Below are 13,877 nucleotides of genomic sequence, written 5' to 3' on the forward strand. Positions count from 1 at the left end.
CTAACAGTCGTAACTTGTGCAAACATGAGTTATGTATTATTTAAGTCATAAAATTATTATTTTTATCTATTAAGGTCACTGAGTGTTAATGTAAAGTCATATTTGATCTCAGTGATGTCGCTGCACGTATTTTTTACTCATAAACTATAGCTCTTCGTGAACTTTAAATTTTCGATGTTAGCTAATATAATGTCAATAATAAATTTGAAGGGATTAGTATTTAGTACCAATATGGAAACTCTGGTGACCTGGGTATGTATACCTTCTATAAATCTTGAACAAAAAGATCAGTGCAGAAAAAACCCGGAATAATGTGACCATGAATTATGCATAAGCTCAAACTCAACATCCTCTTCCACCCTTTAAAACAGCCGCCATTTCTCCACTCCGCCGCCGCCGCCGCAACCACCAAGTCCTTCAACGCCACCCTCCACCGCCTTTCCTCAGAAGGTGCCCACCATCATGCTTTACTCACATACGACTCCATGCTCAAGTCCTCTGTACGTCCTGACCCATTCACTTTCCCCACTCTCCTCAAAGCCTGCATTTCTCTTAACCTCCTCCCGCACGGTCTTTTGCTACACCAACATGTGGTCGTTAATGGGTTTTCTTCTGATCCTTATATTGGGTCTTCCCTAATCAGTTTTTATTCCTCTTTTGGGCTTACAGAGCATGCACACAAAATGTTTGATACAATGCCTGAGAGGAACATTGTCCCATGGACGACTCTTATTGGGTGTTACTCACGAATTGGTGATTTTGAGCATGCCTTTTACCTGTACAATTCTATGTTACATGAAGGAATAAAGCCGACTTCTGTTACCGTGTTGACTCTGCTTTCTGGAGTATCAGAGAGCATTCATGTGGAGTGTTTGCATACTTGTATAGTAAAATATGGTTTTATGGGTCACATTGCGTTGTTGAATTGTATGTTGAATGTGTATGGTAAATGTGGAAGAATTGAGTATGCTAGGAAGTTATTTGAGTGGATGGACGAAAAAGATATTGTTTCTTGGAATTCTTTGGTTTCAGCGTGTGCTTTAGTGGGGAACACAGAAGAATTATTGACGCTTATGTACAGGATGAGTTCAGAAAATTCATGGCCTGATCATCAAACATATGGGGCGTTGGTTTCTGCAATTGCAAAAGATGGTAGTGCTGAATTTGGAAAAGTGGTGCATGGACAGATAGTTGCTGCTGGATTTGAATTAGATGTGCATCTTCAGACATCACTTATGTTTATGTATTTAAAATGTAGGAACATGGATTATACATTTAAGATTTTCGAGCGAGCAAAAGATAAAGATGTAGTTTTGTGGACAACTATCATCTCAGGACTTGTTCAGAATGAACGTGCAGATAGAGCACTTGAAGTGTTTCAAAGCATGTTGTGTAGTAGAACTGAACCTTCTACAACTACCATAGCAAGTGCACTTGCAGCTTGTGCTCAATTAGGTTCATTGAAAGTAGGAACTTCTATACATGGCTATATGTTCAGGCAAAGAATGGCCATTGACACTGCTGCCCAAAATTCTCTTATCACTATGTATTCAAAATGTGGCTATTTGAAGCAAGCTCTTATTGTTTTTCATATGATAAAAAACAGAGATGTGGTCTCCTGGAATGCAATTGTTGCCGGGAATGCCCAGAATGGGCATTTATCAATGGCATTGCATTTGTTTAATGAAATGAGGATAGCCCATCAAAGACCTGATTCAGTAACAGTGGTTTGCCTTCTTCAAATTTGTGCCTCGATTGGAGCATATCAGCAAGGGAAGTGGATCCACAATCTTGTTGTAAGGAGCTATCTTGAACCTTGTGTTAAGATAGGTACAGCTTTGGTTGATATGTACTGCAAATGTGGTGACTTAGACAGTGCGAGAAAGTGTTTTGACAGGGTCAGAGAACGCGATCTCATTTTATGGAGCACAATTATTTCTGGATATGGCAGTCATGGTGAAGGGGAAGCCGCTCTGGCGTTGTATACGGAGCTTGTGCAAAGTGGTCTTACACCAAACCGTGTTATTTTCTTATCTGTTCTTTATGCATGTAGTCATAATGGACTTGTGGACCATGGTTTGAACTTGTTTGATACTATGGAAAGGGATTTTAAGATTGAACCTGAACTCGAACATTGTGCATGTATAGTTGACCTACTTTGTCGAGCTGGTAAGGTGAAAGATGGATACAACTTCTATAAGATGAAATTTCCAGAACCAATGGCCAATGCTTTGGGTATAATTCTTGATGCTTGCAAAACAAAAGCCCTGGAAGAACTAAGGGATGTCGTTGCCAAAGAAATCTCAGAGTTAGATCACGAGGATGCTGGAAGGTATGTACAATTGGCTCATAGTTATGCTTCAATGGCCCAGTGGGAAGGCGTTGGTAAGACCTGGGTCCAGTTGAGAGAACTTGGGCTCAAAAAGCTTCCTGGTTGGAGTTTTATTGACTTACACGGAGTAATAACAACTTTTTTTATGGGCCAAACCTCTCATCCTCAGCAGGAAGATATAATGTTGGTTCTGAAGAATTTGAGTGAGGAGATCAGTGAAAGGGTAATCATGTCTAACACAGAGGATATATCATAAGCGCCTATGAACAACATTTTCTCCGTGCTGTTTTTTTCATTGCAGATACTCGACTAAATGTCAATTTGTTCAGTATGTCATTGTGGTACTAGATATTGAACAAGGAAATATCAGTTTAATCTGAGCACAAGCAAGGATTCCATGAAGTGTTACAACTACTAACTGCCAATCCACTGATGGAGAAGAGGAAGGTACTATTCTGTTCTGCATAAGAGTCGTAATCCCTTCACTATCTGCTTCACCTAAAGTGTTAATATGATTTTATCTTTTGATATTTGCTCAATTGTTTCTTGTCAGTGAAATTCATTGTCAGAATTGCCTAGGAAGATCTTGTCAGTGATATTCAATTCCAGCTTTCCTCCTGCCTCCAATCCGTTGACTCTTCCTGCAGTCACTCGTCATTCTATGCTTGTCGCCTAGGACCTCCTTAAGGGATCTAAGACTTGTTTTCTATCAAGGAGCAGTTGGTCTAACACTATTATATTAGGTAAGTACGTTTCGTCCATTGTATCCTGCTATATGCTTACCACTCACACTTGAAGAGAAGAAAACCTGCTCTCAGTCTGCTAATTAGCCAGCATTGTTTTGTTATTATACATATGCTCCATTCCGACCTCCTGTTCTAAGCCATGTTTCAGTACAACATATGCATACTTTACTGCTAAAAGTTGAAATTGCAGTACAAATATTTGAATTGGATCGACCAAATGGGACAAGATAATTTCCAAAGAAGCAACCGGACTAGGTTGATGCACCTATTAGTGAAAGAACCCAAGGAAACTTGTACCTTAAATTTTTTGCAGCGAATCGGGAACATTTACATATTGCCTCAGTTCATGCGTTTCAATTTTAAGTAGGAAAACATTGACAAGTATTCAGCCCTCTTTATTTATACCATGCTATTGCCCAACAAGATTTTCTCTATACCATGGTACGGAGCCAAGACCCTCTGATTAAGGGTGAAACACTTCCACCAGTGCATCATAACCCATGTTGGTGCACTCCATTCAATTGATATTATAGTCATTTCATATTTTTTTTTTTTTGAGATAGTTGATGTTCAGTAAGATTTGTTGATTTTGAAAAACTACATCCAAATATGGCAACGGTTAACATTATTCTATGATCAATACAGACATTTGGGAAACAATGTTTATTAAACTGAGTTTATTTCCTTGCACTTATAATTCCAATCTGGAGTATGTCACGGTCCAATTAGCTAGAAGTGGGTCTGTTAATATAAGAAGAAACCTTACCAAGCCAAAGATGTTTTGTTTTTTTTCAAAAAATAAATAAATTCCAGTGAATACGAGAAATTAGGAAATAATTGCAATATTAATTATACATCTATCACTTTCATCTACTATTATTACCTTAACAGAATCCCTAAAAGTAATATAGAGTGAATAATCATTATAACCAATAACAAAATGACAACAAACGATTAAAAAGATGGTACATAATAATATCATTAATAATTATTTGAATTACATATTATATATACTAAACATTATCTAAAAGAAAATAATTTAGAATTTTGTTGGGCTTAAAGCAAAAAAGAGCTGATTATTGGTTATGCAGATCCTGAAAAACCTCTTAAAGACATATAAAACATGGTAAACACAGCACAAAGATCCTGAAAAACCTCTTCAACATGTAGACAAACATAAGCGTTGAAGAAAAGATCCAAACACAGAGAGAGAAGAAAAATGAATAAACATGGAAGAAGCAGATGGAGTGGGAAGCAGGTGATGTTTGGGGTGTTAATTATGGGGTTGTGCATAACTGCTTATCATGTAGTTGGTCCACCCCTCTATTGGCACTTCTCTCAATCTATTTCTTCATCCACCCATTATTCTTGCCCTTCTTGTCCTTGTGATTGCTCTAATGATAAACAAATTCACTCTTTTCCACAAGGTATTACATATACAATACCCTTTTGAATCAATTTTTAGTACTTCACATGCATGTGTATAATATGTAGTATGTATGTTTAATGATATAGCTGACATAATATTTTGGCTTAGCTAAAATGAGATGTAAGCAAACCACATTTATTTCAAATCCACAATTAGACTCTAAATTTTGAATCTACCTCTATGTCAAGCAAATGAAACAATTCATAGCTACACTCTTGATATTAGATGTTTCCAATAGAGTGTTTGACATGGTTCACCTCTTTTTTCTTACCAGGTTTGAATGCGAGTACTTTTACAGGTTAGTTTTCTCACCCTTTTGCTAGTCCCCCTCTTCTTTTTTTTTTTTTTGGGGGGGGGGGGGGGGGTTAAATAGAATAAGCATAAAATATTAAGTAGAATTAGTAAAAAAGGAGTTTCCAAACAAAATATTATAGGTATGAATACTTGCTAGTTATTATTATCACCAAATTTCTTGAATGATAAAAGAGTCTTTTTTCCCTCTATTTTTTTCATAGATTGCATGGAACATGATCTCGGGGTGAGTGAGGAGGAGGAGAGAAACTTCACAGCTCTTTTGACAGAGGAATTAAAGCAAATGGAAGGTGAAACAGTGGAAAACCAGAGAAGAGCAGACATGCAACTGCTTGAATCAAAAAAGATGGTGTCCCAATATCAAAAGGAGGCAGACAAATGTACATCAGGTATGGGAACTTGTGAAGAAGCTAGAGAGAAGGCTGAAAATGCTTTAGAAGCACAGAGACAAGTCACTTCTATGTGGGAGCTCAGAGCGCGCCATCAAGGATGGAAACAGGAACTTGTTTGAGTCTAGCAAGTGTTCTAGACAAGTTCTTAGTGAAACAAGTAAACTTGATAGAAATATTTGTATTCGGGTAGTATGGACATTTCCCTAATTTTGCTAACAATACAAGTCATTTTAGAAACAATCTGACATCAGTATAGATAGCCAAGAAATTGAAACATCTCGTTCGATTTATGGTCTATTAGTTAGGATTCACAAAGAAAGGGCAAACCTTTTTTTATAGCATCTGTGGGAAAAGAACACAAGATAGTGGAAGCTGGAAATGAAGTATACAATACAAATCAACAATCCTCGTTTTCTCAAATTCGAAATATAATGCACTATGTACCCAAAAAAAGGAAATAAAAAAAATTCCTAACATTTTAAGACAGATAACCACAAGAGTGTTATGTGATTCTTTTAAAATATCTACAGTACTGTTTTACATGAGCCATACTTAGATCAGCTTCCTTGAATATATTTCCTAAATCAGTAAGCTAGAGGTGTTGTGACACACTCCAGTTATAATTGGCAACTTATCCTCTCATCAAAGTATATGACAAATAAAAACTAATAAATAGAGACTAATTAATATATCATGGTGTCAAATTCATCATAGAGGAGGCGTCGAATGGAGAAACTATTCCTTCACTCAAGAGGCGCATTGCAGCCCCTCCTGAGAATTTCCTTGCAATCAGAAAACAGGGGGCTAGCGTAGAATTATTCCGACACCACTCTGTCCTGTACTCGCTTTCATAGTAAACATTGCGGATATCCTGTAAAAATTGTAAGGATAGCAAGTTACAAAGCAATCAGTTCAGTAGGCAATATATCTTAATGCAATACCAAACAGAAGAGTTGAAGACACAAAAACAACTAGAGAAGTTATATAAATAACCAACAAAAGATTTTAAGAAAGAAAACAACTATGGAAGTCAGGGAAGGAAAACCAAAAAAGGGAATGAAGGAAAACCAGCGGGGAAGTTAACAAGGAAACCAAAAAGCAAAGTCAAAGAAAGAGAAGCTGAAACTATGCCAACATGAAACTGTAACCAGATATGATCATAGCGTCAAATGCCCAAAGCTAGAGATGACAAATTATTAGACATATCCAAATACACACCTTTATTCTCTTGATCTGTACAGGCCCAGCATCTGCATAGCTAAATGTTATGGGATGCCAACCCTTTTTCTCCATATTTGTCACAGATTCATTCCACTCTGTATAGGTTATCGTTCTACGTTCAAGTTCTCCTTCAAGCCCATGTATCTGTAAACCAATTAAAATCTAGAACCTTAGTCCCGAAGAATAATTCTCAAAAGCAGTCCACACAGAAAAATCCTTGATATATCTATAAGCATGAGTACTTTGTGTATCTTATCTAAAAGAATGGATTTCCTAAAGAAAGATGTAGTACGGAGTCCTGAGAACACACAATAAGACTAAAGATAAACATAACCTAGGTAAATAAGTCTGGTAAGTTCAGAGTCCTGAGAACAGACAAGAAGCCTAAAGATGGGAAGAATATGCCTGATACTTACCGCCAACAATGTCTGCACATAGTGTTCATCTGGAATGCAGTTGTGCTGCTTCTGAAGTTTCTGCAAGGTTTATTTCAAGGTTAGAAGAAACAAGTATCAATAGAGGAGAAGTTATGTCTGTATAACGGGGTGGGGTGGGTGGGGATGGGGGTGGGGGTGGTTCTTGGAATGACAAAAGTAACACGGACGCAAGAAAGGATGGGGCCAAGAGAGAGGAGCCAACTGAGGAAGTCGGCACAGCATCACGGCCAACGCACAATATTCAAATGCATCTTCTTAGCAGAAGGCACTCTTGACTTACAATATTCTTTTTTCCCTTACTGGCTTCCAGCGCTGGACGTCTCTGCAAGATTAAATCATGACTCTATCAGTTATCACCTAAATGAAGCAGAGGTATGATGCATCAGTGTAAAACCACACTTAACAGTTCCAATTAGAAAATGTAACAGACAGTAACCCAACTACGGAAGACATTAAACTACAAAAACATGTCCATCATCATGTATACATTAGTAAATAAGGGATTTTTAGGCTGTTGAGTAGCACTAGTAATTTTATAAACCTGAAGCACCAATGCTTTATTAAGCATGCCGTTAACCTTATAGCATTATCCATGTAAACACACATGTGAAGTTTAAAGAGGGAAGAGCATATGATATTGAACCTTGCAGAACATCTTGAAGACTGGAAACACAGCATCATCATCTGCCACCACTTCTGCATGCTTCCTGATTAAAGTGATCCACTGGACTAAAATGTCAAGTCAAAACTCATAGAAGCAGATATGGACCAGTGTCATACGCATATGATCATGCAGTATATTTTATTGATTTGAGATATTACGATTTTTTTAAAAAACATCTGAGCTTCAAAAAACAAGTCTATCTAGCTTATAGAATAGAGAAACTATGAACTTTAAAAGTTGAAAAAAACTGCTGGATGAAACTAAAAATGACTCTGGATCAGGAACTAAAGAAGATGTTTAAAGAGCAACAATAACTTGAGCACACATAAATTTCGTCAATTAAAAAAATAGTTCTTCTCATTGAAGTTCAGCAACTATCCTTTAAAATTAGTAGGTCACAATGACATTTTAGGGGGCAAAAATCAATCAATATTTCCCACATTGATTGACCGCCATGCTAAAATCTTATGTTTAGAACACAGTCTTGATCTAACAAGAAACTTTCATGGTGTTTGGGTCAACTAACACACATACCTCAACTAATTCCATGGGGTACCTGCTAACCCTGTCCACCAATGATTGGACAAATGAGAAGAAATCGCTAAATGTTTTTGTCTCCGCTAGGATTCGAACCCAATACCTCATGGTTCTCAATTCACTTCATTGACCATAAGGCCTAACCCTACGCTTAAGACGGCAAGGACTCACAGATTTCATGGACTACATTTTCACGTATTGAATTATTTCTTTTATTCACAGATACAAGTTCAACAAAGATCATTAAGATGGTGTGTAATTTCCTTCTGAATAATATCTTTCAATTTTTGTTAAGTAGTTATATAGGTTGACACGTTTCAAGCACATAGGTTCCTTTTAGATCATGTTTATAGGTGCTTTTAGTTGTTATCAGCACAAGTTTTTTGCAGACCTCTTTGGTTTCTGAGTTACTTTTTACTTCTGTACATCATTTTCCCATTTGAAGGAGCTGGTAAGTGCTCCTTCCTTTGATCTTTGAACATGGTTTTGGATTAATCTGAAAAAACAAGCATTTCGAAGCTTCTAGAGTTGTCACACCCTGCTTGCCAACACCCCTCTACCCTATCATATGCCTTGAATTTTGCTTAGCAAGAAATTAATGAAAATTCAACTCCACTAGAGCAGAAAAATACACAAGTTAATGGATTTAGTTTTTTTAATCACGATAGAGTAATGAATTTCATAGTAGAGCTTGGTGGGACATAGATGTGCTTATAATTCAGACTGAGGGACAATTACCTGTGACCCTTTTCGCCATTTGCTCATTGGTATATAGGGTGACATCCTTGGGTTGTAGCGGACATCCTTTTTATCAAGAAAACTGGAAGACAAACAGACCTCATTCATCCAATGTTGATGCAAATACGAGAATTCGAAATAATTCATTAGTAATTCAACCAGATCCTTAAATCCTGAACCCACTTAAGGAATTGATTGCTTTTTCTATATCTATCCTTCCCTACCAGTTCCACAAAATCAACCACCTGTCCAGCAATCACACAACTCACAAGTTTTATCATCCATGTTACCTGTCCACAAAGCTCCTTGGAGAAGCCATCAAGTAGTTGTATATGAAGCTAAAGTTGTACAGTGGGACACAGCTGCAATATCAACCATCACACATTTAGAGAAAAATTCTTAAAACAAAGGCACAAAGCATAACTCAATAATTGGGTGAAACAAACAGAAGGGAAATACATGGATAAAAGAATTGGAACACACTACATTTTTGAAGTATGTTTTCTCATGATTCATTAACGAGAAGTCAAGAAGATAATTTTTTCTAGGTACTTAGTCTCTAGTGCAACTGCATACTGGACGATTTTTAAGTTATTTAGCATGGACTGTATGTGCGCCAGAAAGTTCTGAATATGCATTTGTTTTCTTTTTCTTTTCTTTTTTCCCCTTTTTGGATACGAAATTTGTATTGTCTTATAAATGTACTATGACCATTTACCAAGCAAGAATATGATTGTGCTGTCCATTCAATAATTCCAGTGTGAATTCACTTCCTACCATATCCATGTCTATTCAATATAGTAATGATAGTAATTAGCATTGGTGCTAAGCATGTCTAAAAAAAGTTGTATGACTGCTTCTTCTTCAATAATAAGAATCAAAAATATTACAGCTATACCGGAGTCTTGATATCTAATGCAAGTATTCCCTCAAACGCAATTCAGATCACACGGTTTGAGCTGTGTGTAAATTTACAAAACAAAAGGTGTGAATAGGTTATTAAGCTTGAGATGGCTAATAAGAGATTCGATCTTAGTTAGATAGGTACTCCAAAGAAATGTGTCTAAATAGTTTGATCATCAAAGGAACTTCAAAATATATGAAGGGGTGCTTTGAAAGATGCTGGACTTCTCCATTTATGGGAAAGAATCAAGTAAATCAGGGTCATGAGGAAAACGAAAGCATAAAAAGATAGTTCGTGAAAACCAATAGTTGAGAATGCCATGCATCAATAAGGAACGTGCATGCACATTAACAAGCCGCCTAGACAGACTTATCTGAGAGATGTGTTGAGATGTTTTTGAATTAAAAAGTCTACCTGTCCGACAAGAGAACAAATCTTTGATTTGCTGGATCATCAAGTGCCGCGCCAAGTAATAATTTTTCTGCGTGGATCATACTTGATTCTCCCCAAGCTACCTACAGGTAACTCTTAGTATCGTTCTGGTAAAGAGATGAAAGTTATAAAAAGAGCAAACAGAAGTAAATGAATTACTACATTTTTTTATGAGACCGCTTTTAAAATGTCAAATTGACTTTAAATCTTGTATTGATGGTAGTGGATACAGATATTAAAGTAGTGGTAGTCCAATTGATAGTATCTGATACAGGAAAAATCACTTCATAGTTTAGAACTTAAAAAATATAAAGTTTTTAAATCCTTAAAAGTTGTGAAAGTTTACAAAATAATATTACAAATGGAATACTGGGAACATTGTCGATCAATTTGGTACGCCCAAAACAGAAAGAGTCCTACCAATTAGAGTGATTGATTTACCATATACCAAACATCGCTATAGGTTGGTGCAATAATAATATATAAGTTTAAGGTTTAGAATCTAATCTCCAACTTATTGGAGGATATTACATGCAACCTACGAAATCTTTACATAATAGTTCAATCAGATACATTTCCTGATAATATTCAAGAGCAATAAACACAAATAGACTGATCAAAAGGACAAAAGAAAAAGAATAAAATGAATTTATTGAATTAAACGCTCATGTCACTGCAAAAATGAAATTACTTCAATCACCCAGAAAAAAAAAAACAATAAAGATACAAAAAAGAAAAATTTTGTATTACAATGTGCAACACATATAGGGAAGTAAACCACTTACCTTGATGCTATTTGTCAATTGGCGATTATAAAAGAAAGTTGATCTTGTTGTAGACTCATCAAAAACAAAACCAGGCTCCGAATGTACATATATGGAAAAATTGCCAGGGTCAGCATTCTGCAAACACCAAACAGATAATGATATCAAATATTCAGGTTTTGAAACAGGGAATATCTGTGCAACCAAAAAACTTTCACATTTCCATTGTGTCTAGCAAATTTAAGAAAGATGGAAATTTCACTACTATTCCCAAAAAATATGCACAGTTACACATTTTGAAGCTGCAAGAAGAGTTCAATCATCACAAAAGAGAATAAAGGGAGGACAAAGAGCTATTTTGATCCTAAATTTGATGAATTTTTGCTCTGAAAAATTTAAAATCAACTAACCTCAAAGAAATTTCCCCAAAGGAAATCGAGAGGCAAATTCCTCCGCACTAGAAAGAGGAACGCAACTTTGGGATTGCCAGTATAATAAAGAGCTCGAGATCTACTGGAAATTGAAGAAGTAGAAGAGGAAAGTTCCGAATCGGAAAGAGAGTAGTTTTGAAGCTTTAGAAAAGCCAACACACAAATAGTAAGAGAAACCAGAACCAACAACTTCCACCACAACCACAACACGTTTCTGACAGACATTCCGGCGGTCGCCGCCATAGCCATCGCCGCCGCCGACTTCTTCTTCATAGGTTTGAATTCTCTTTGCTCCTTCTCCTGAAAATTTAAAAGAAAAAAGAGATTTGCACTCTATCTTTCTCTCTGTGTATAAATAAATGCACATATATATGTGTGTCTTTACATTGAACAGGTGGCGGTTGAAGGGAGCGAATGAGAGAGAGAAGCATTTCAGAGACGACACCAAATGCTCTTTTTTTTTGGTTTCACACTGCTTGCTGGTGCTTTGCCTTTTGTTCTGTTCCTTGGTGCACAACTGTCTCAAAGACAAGGAAGGGGAAGAACCTAACGACGTCGTTTTCACTTATATAGATAGGCCTTCTTCTACATATTTTATATCCTCTCACGAACAACATTATAGTATAGTATAATCTCGAAAAATGATATTTGAGACGAACATCTCTTTACCTTCGAAGTGAAAAACTATTTTTCGATAAACCTACCAACAACAACAAACACTAATTGAATTCAAAGGATATGAAATTATAGGATTCAGATTAACACTCAATTACCTACTAATCTTCAATCACAATTGCTTTTTTCCACAACTTTCAATTGATGATTATGTGCTCCATAAGCTGAGACTAACACCATATCATGGCTAATATACCTCTTCATACTTCTTTGACCTACCTCTACTGCTTCAAAAACAATTCATAGTCACCCTCTCACTTTTTTTTCTCTCACCACATTCCTGTTTGGCTATAGATTTTTTAAGTAAAATTTGAGAAAAAAATTGGTAAATTGTGTTGGTTCATAGAATTTGTCATTATTTAGCAAATGATCCAAATTTTCAAATACTAAAAAAAATTAGTATTTGAATCAAATCTCATTATTTGGAAGCTTAAAAAAAATTAATTTCTAACCAAACTTTTATCTTTAAAAAAAATACTTTCTCAATAGTGATTGTTTGCTTTGTATTACAGAATTTATGTGAACACGACATCAGTGACGAAATATTTAGTGAATATGAAAGTGATGATATTATTATTCATGAAAATGACGAATAATCGACTCAGGCTAATAAAATCATGTGCTTCGACTACTTCATGATACATGGATTGATGCTTGTTGGTTCACTCCGAACTACCAAATTACTCCAGTGTCATGGATGCTACTTGTTATTTATTGCAATGAAGAACTAATTAACTTGTTGTGGAAGTGATGAATCTTGTTACGTCAACGCTTCTATATGATATATATATATCATATATTATTATAAGTGGGAAGCTCTTAACCTTAAAGTTGAATTACCATTTTACCCTTATTTTACTTTTAAAATAATTAATATTAATATCTATTTAATTAATTAAATATTAAGTAAAACTAATATTTAAATTCATGCATCAAATAAGATCTTAATGCATCATATATCCATGTACTAATTAAATGTAGATAATGAAGAGTCTAATAACCTTTCAATTTTAATTTATAAGATAAGTGGGGTAAGTGAAGAGTCTATCAAACATAATTACATCACATTATTATATTCCTTGTATTGTTCAAGTTTGTAATCATCTTGCATTCTATAGTAGGTTAGTCTACATTCCTTGTAAAATTTTCATTACCAGTTTGTAATTATAAGAATTCTTACTATTTTATTTATTTGTATTTTTTAAAATTTCATGCATATTCATCTTCTTTTTGTTGAGAAATATGTAAATTATCATAGTTATAAGATGAACTCCAATATGAAGTTGTAAGTAAATATTTTTAACATATTCATGCGTTCTTTTCTGTTTGTCTTATTTATTATTATTATATGATTATAATTTTTTTTATACATATGATATGTTTCGTCTAGAGTTAGTCATGTTTTGTCTAGAGTAAGTCTACTTTAACAAAATGTAATTCAATTAGTATGAAAGTATTTTTTTGTCTATATATTTTAATGTGATGTCTTTTATTATGGATGTCATGTTTTTATTTACTTCTTTTTTTTCGTTTGAAATTGTAATTTTTTCTATAAATTTGATGGTATACCGCCCAAATATTTTGTAATATTTTTCTTTATACGTATCTTTTTTTATAGACAATTTCTTTTTTGATTATTAAAACTTGTGTTTAATTATTAAAATATATTAATTCCTCTGATAAAATGAAATATTTATTTTTCATGAAGTATTTAATATATCAAACCTCCAACATCTAACACAATATTTTTATGTTATATTTTATACAGGACTTAGATTTGAACTTAGCTATATAAATTAAAGTTTTCTAATATTAATTAGGGGACAAACGTGCGATGCACGTTCCGAGAATTAGTATATTTCA

General features: G+C 34.9%; 3 protein-coding genes across 4 annotated transcripts; 2 read left to right on the forward strand and 1 right to left on the reverse strand.

Annotated features, from left to right (window-relative positions):
• The first annotated feature begins 71 nt into the window (after positions 1-71).
• Positions 72-5,451, forward strand: LOC101247088 (pentatricopeptide repeat-containing protein At4g04370). The gene is made up of 4 exons (XM_004232643.5): positions 72-2,779; positions 2,886-3,075; positions 4,782-4,805; positions 5,023-5,451. The coding sequence occupies exon 1, from the start codon at positions 327-329 to the stop codon at positions 2,586-2,588; it is 2,262 nt and encodes a 753-aa protein (XP_004232691.2). The 5' UTR covers positions 72-326; the 3' UTR covers positions 2,589-2,779; positions 2,886-3,075; positions 4,782-4,805; positions 5,023-5,451.
• LOC138342186 (uncharacterized) lies at positions 5,028-5,330 on the forward strand. The gene has a single exon (XM_069294396.1). It carries the CDS (start codon positions 5,028-5,030, stop codon positions 5,328-5,330), a length of 303 nt encoding a protein of 100 aa, XP_069150497.1.
• Positions 5,452-5,577: 126 nt separating the features above from the next.
• On the reverse strand, positions 5,578-12,289 carry LOC101246782 (glycosyltransferase BC10). Of its 2 annotated transcripts, none has more exons than XM_069293735.1 (11): positions 12,113-12,289; positions 11,319-11,639; positions 10,930-11,046; positions 10,127-10,227; positions 9,099-9,170; positions 8,809-8,890; positions 7,513-7,593; positions 7,150-7,191; positions 6,849-6,908; positions 6,430-6,576; positions 5,578-6,082 (listed from the first exon to the last, which is right to left on the reverse strand). In XM_069293735.1, exons 2-11 carry the CDS (start codon positions 11,610-11,612, stop codon positions 5,903-5,905), a joined length of 1,176 nt encoding a protein of 391 aa, XP_069149836.1. In that variant the 5' UTR covers positions 11,613-11,639; positions 12,113-12,289; the 3' UTR covers positions 5,578-5,902. The 2 variants fall into 2 exon arrangements, with proteins under 2 accessions (XP_069149836.1, XP_010316573.1); XM_010318271.4 differs by lacking the exon at positions 12,113-12,289 and adding an exon at positions 11,725-12,044.
• Between the last annotated feature and the right edge of the window lie 1,588 nt (positions 12,290-13,877).

Source organism: Solanum lycopersicum, chromosome 2 (genome assembly GCF_036512215.1).
Source record: "Solanum lycopersicum chromosome 2, SLM_r2.1".
In the NCBI taxonomy this organism is placed as follows: Eukaryota; Viridiplantae; Streptophyta; class Magnoliopsida; order Solanales; family Solanaceae; genus Solanum; species Solanum lycopersicum.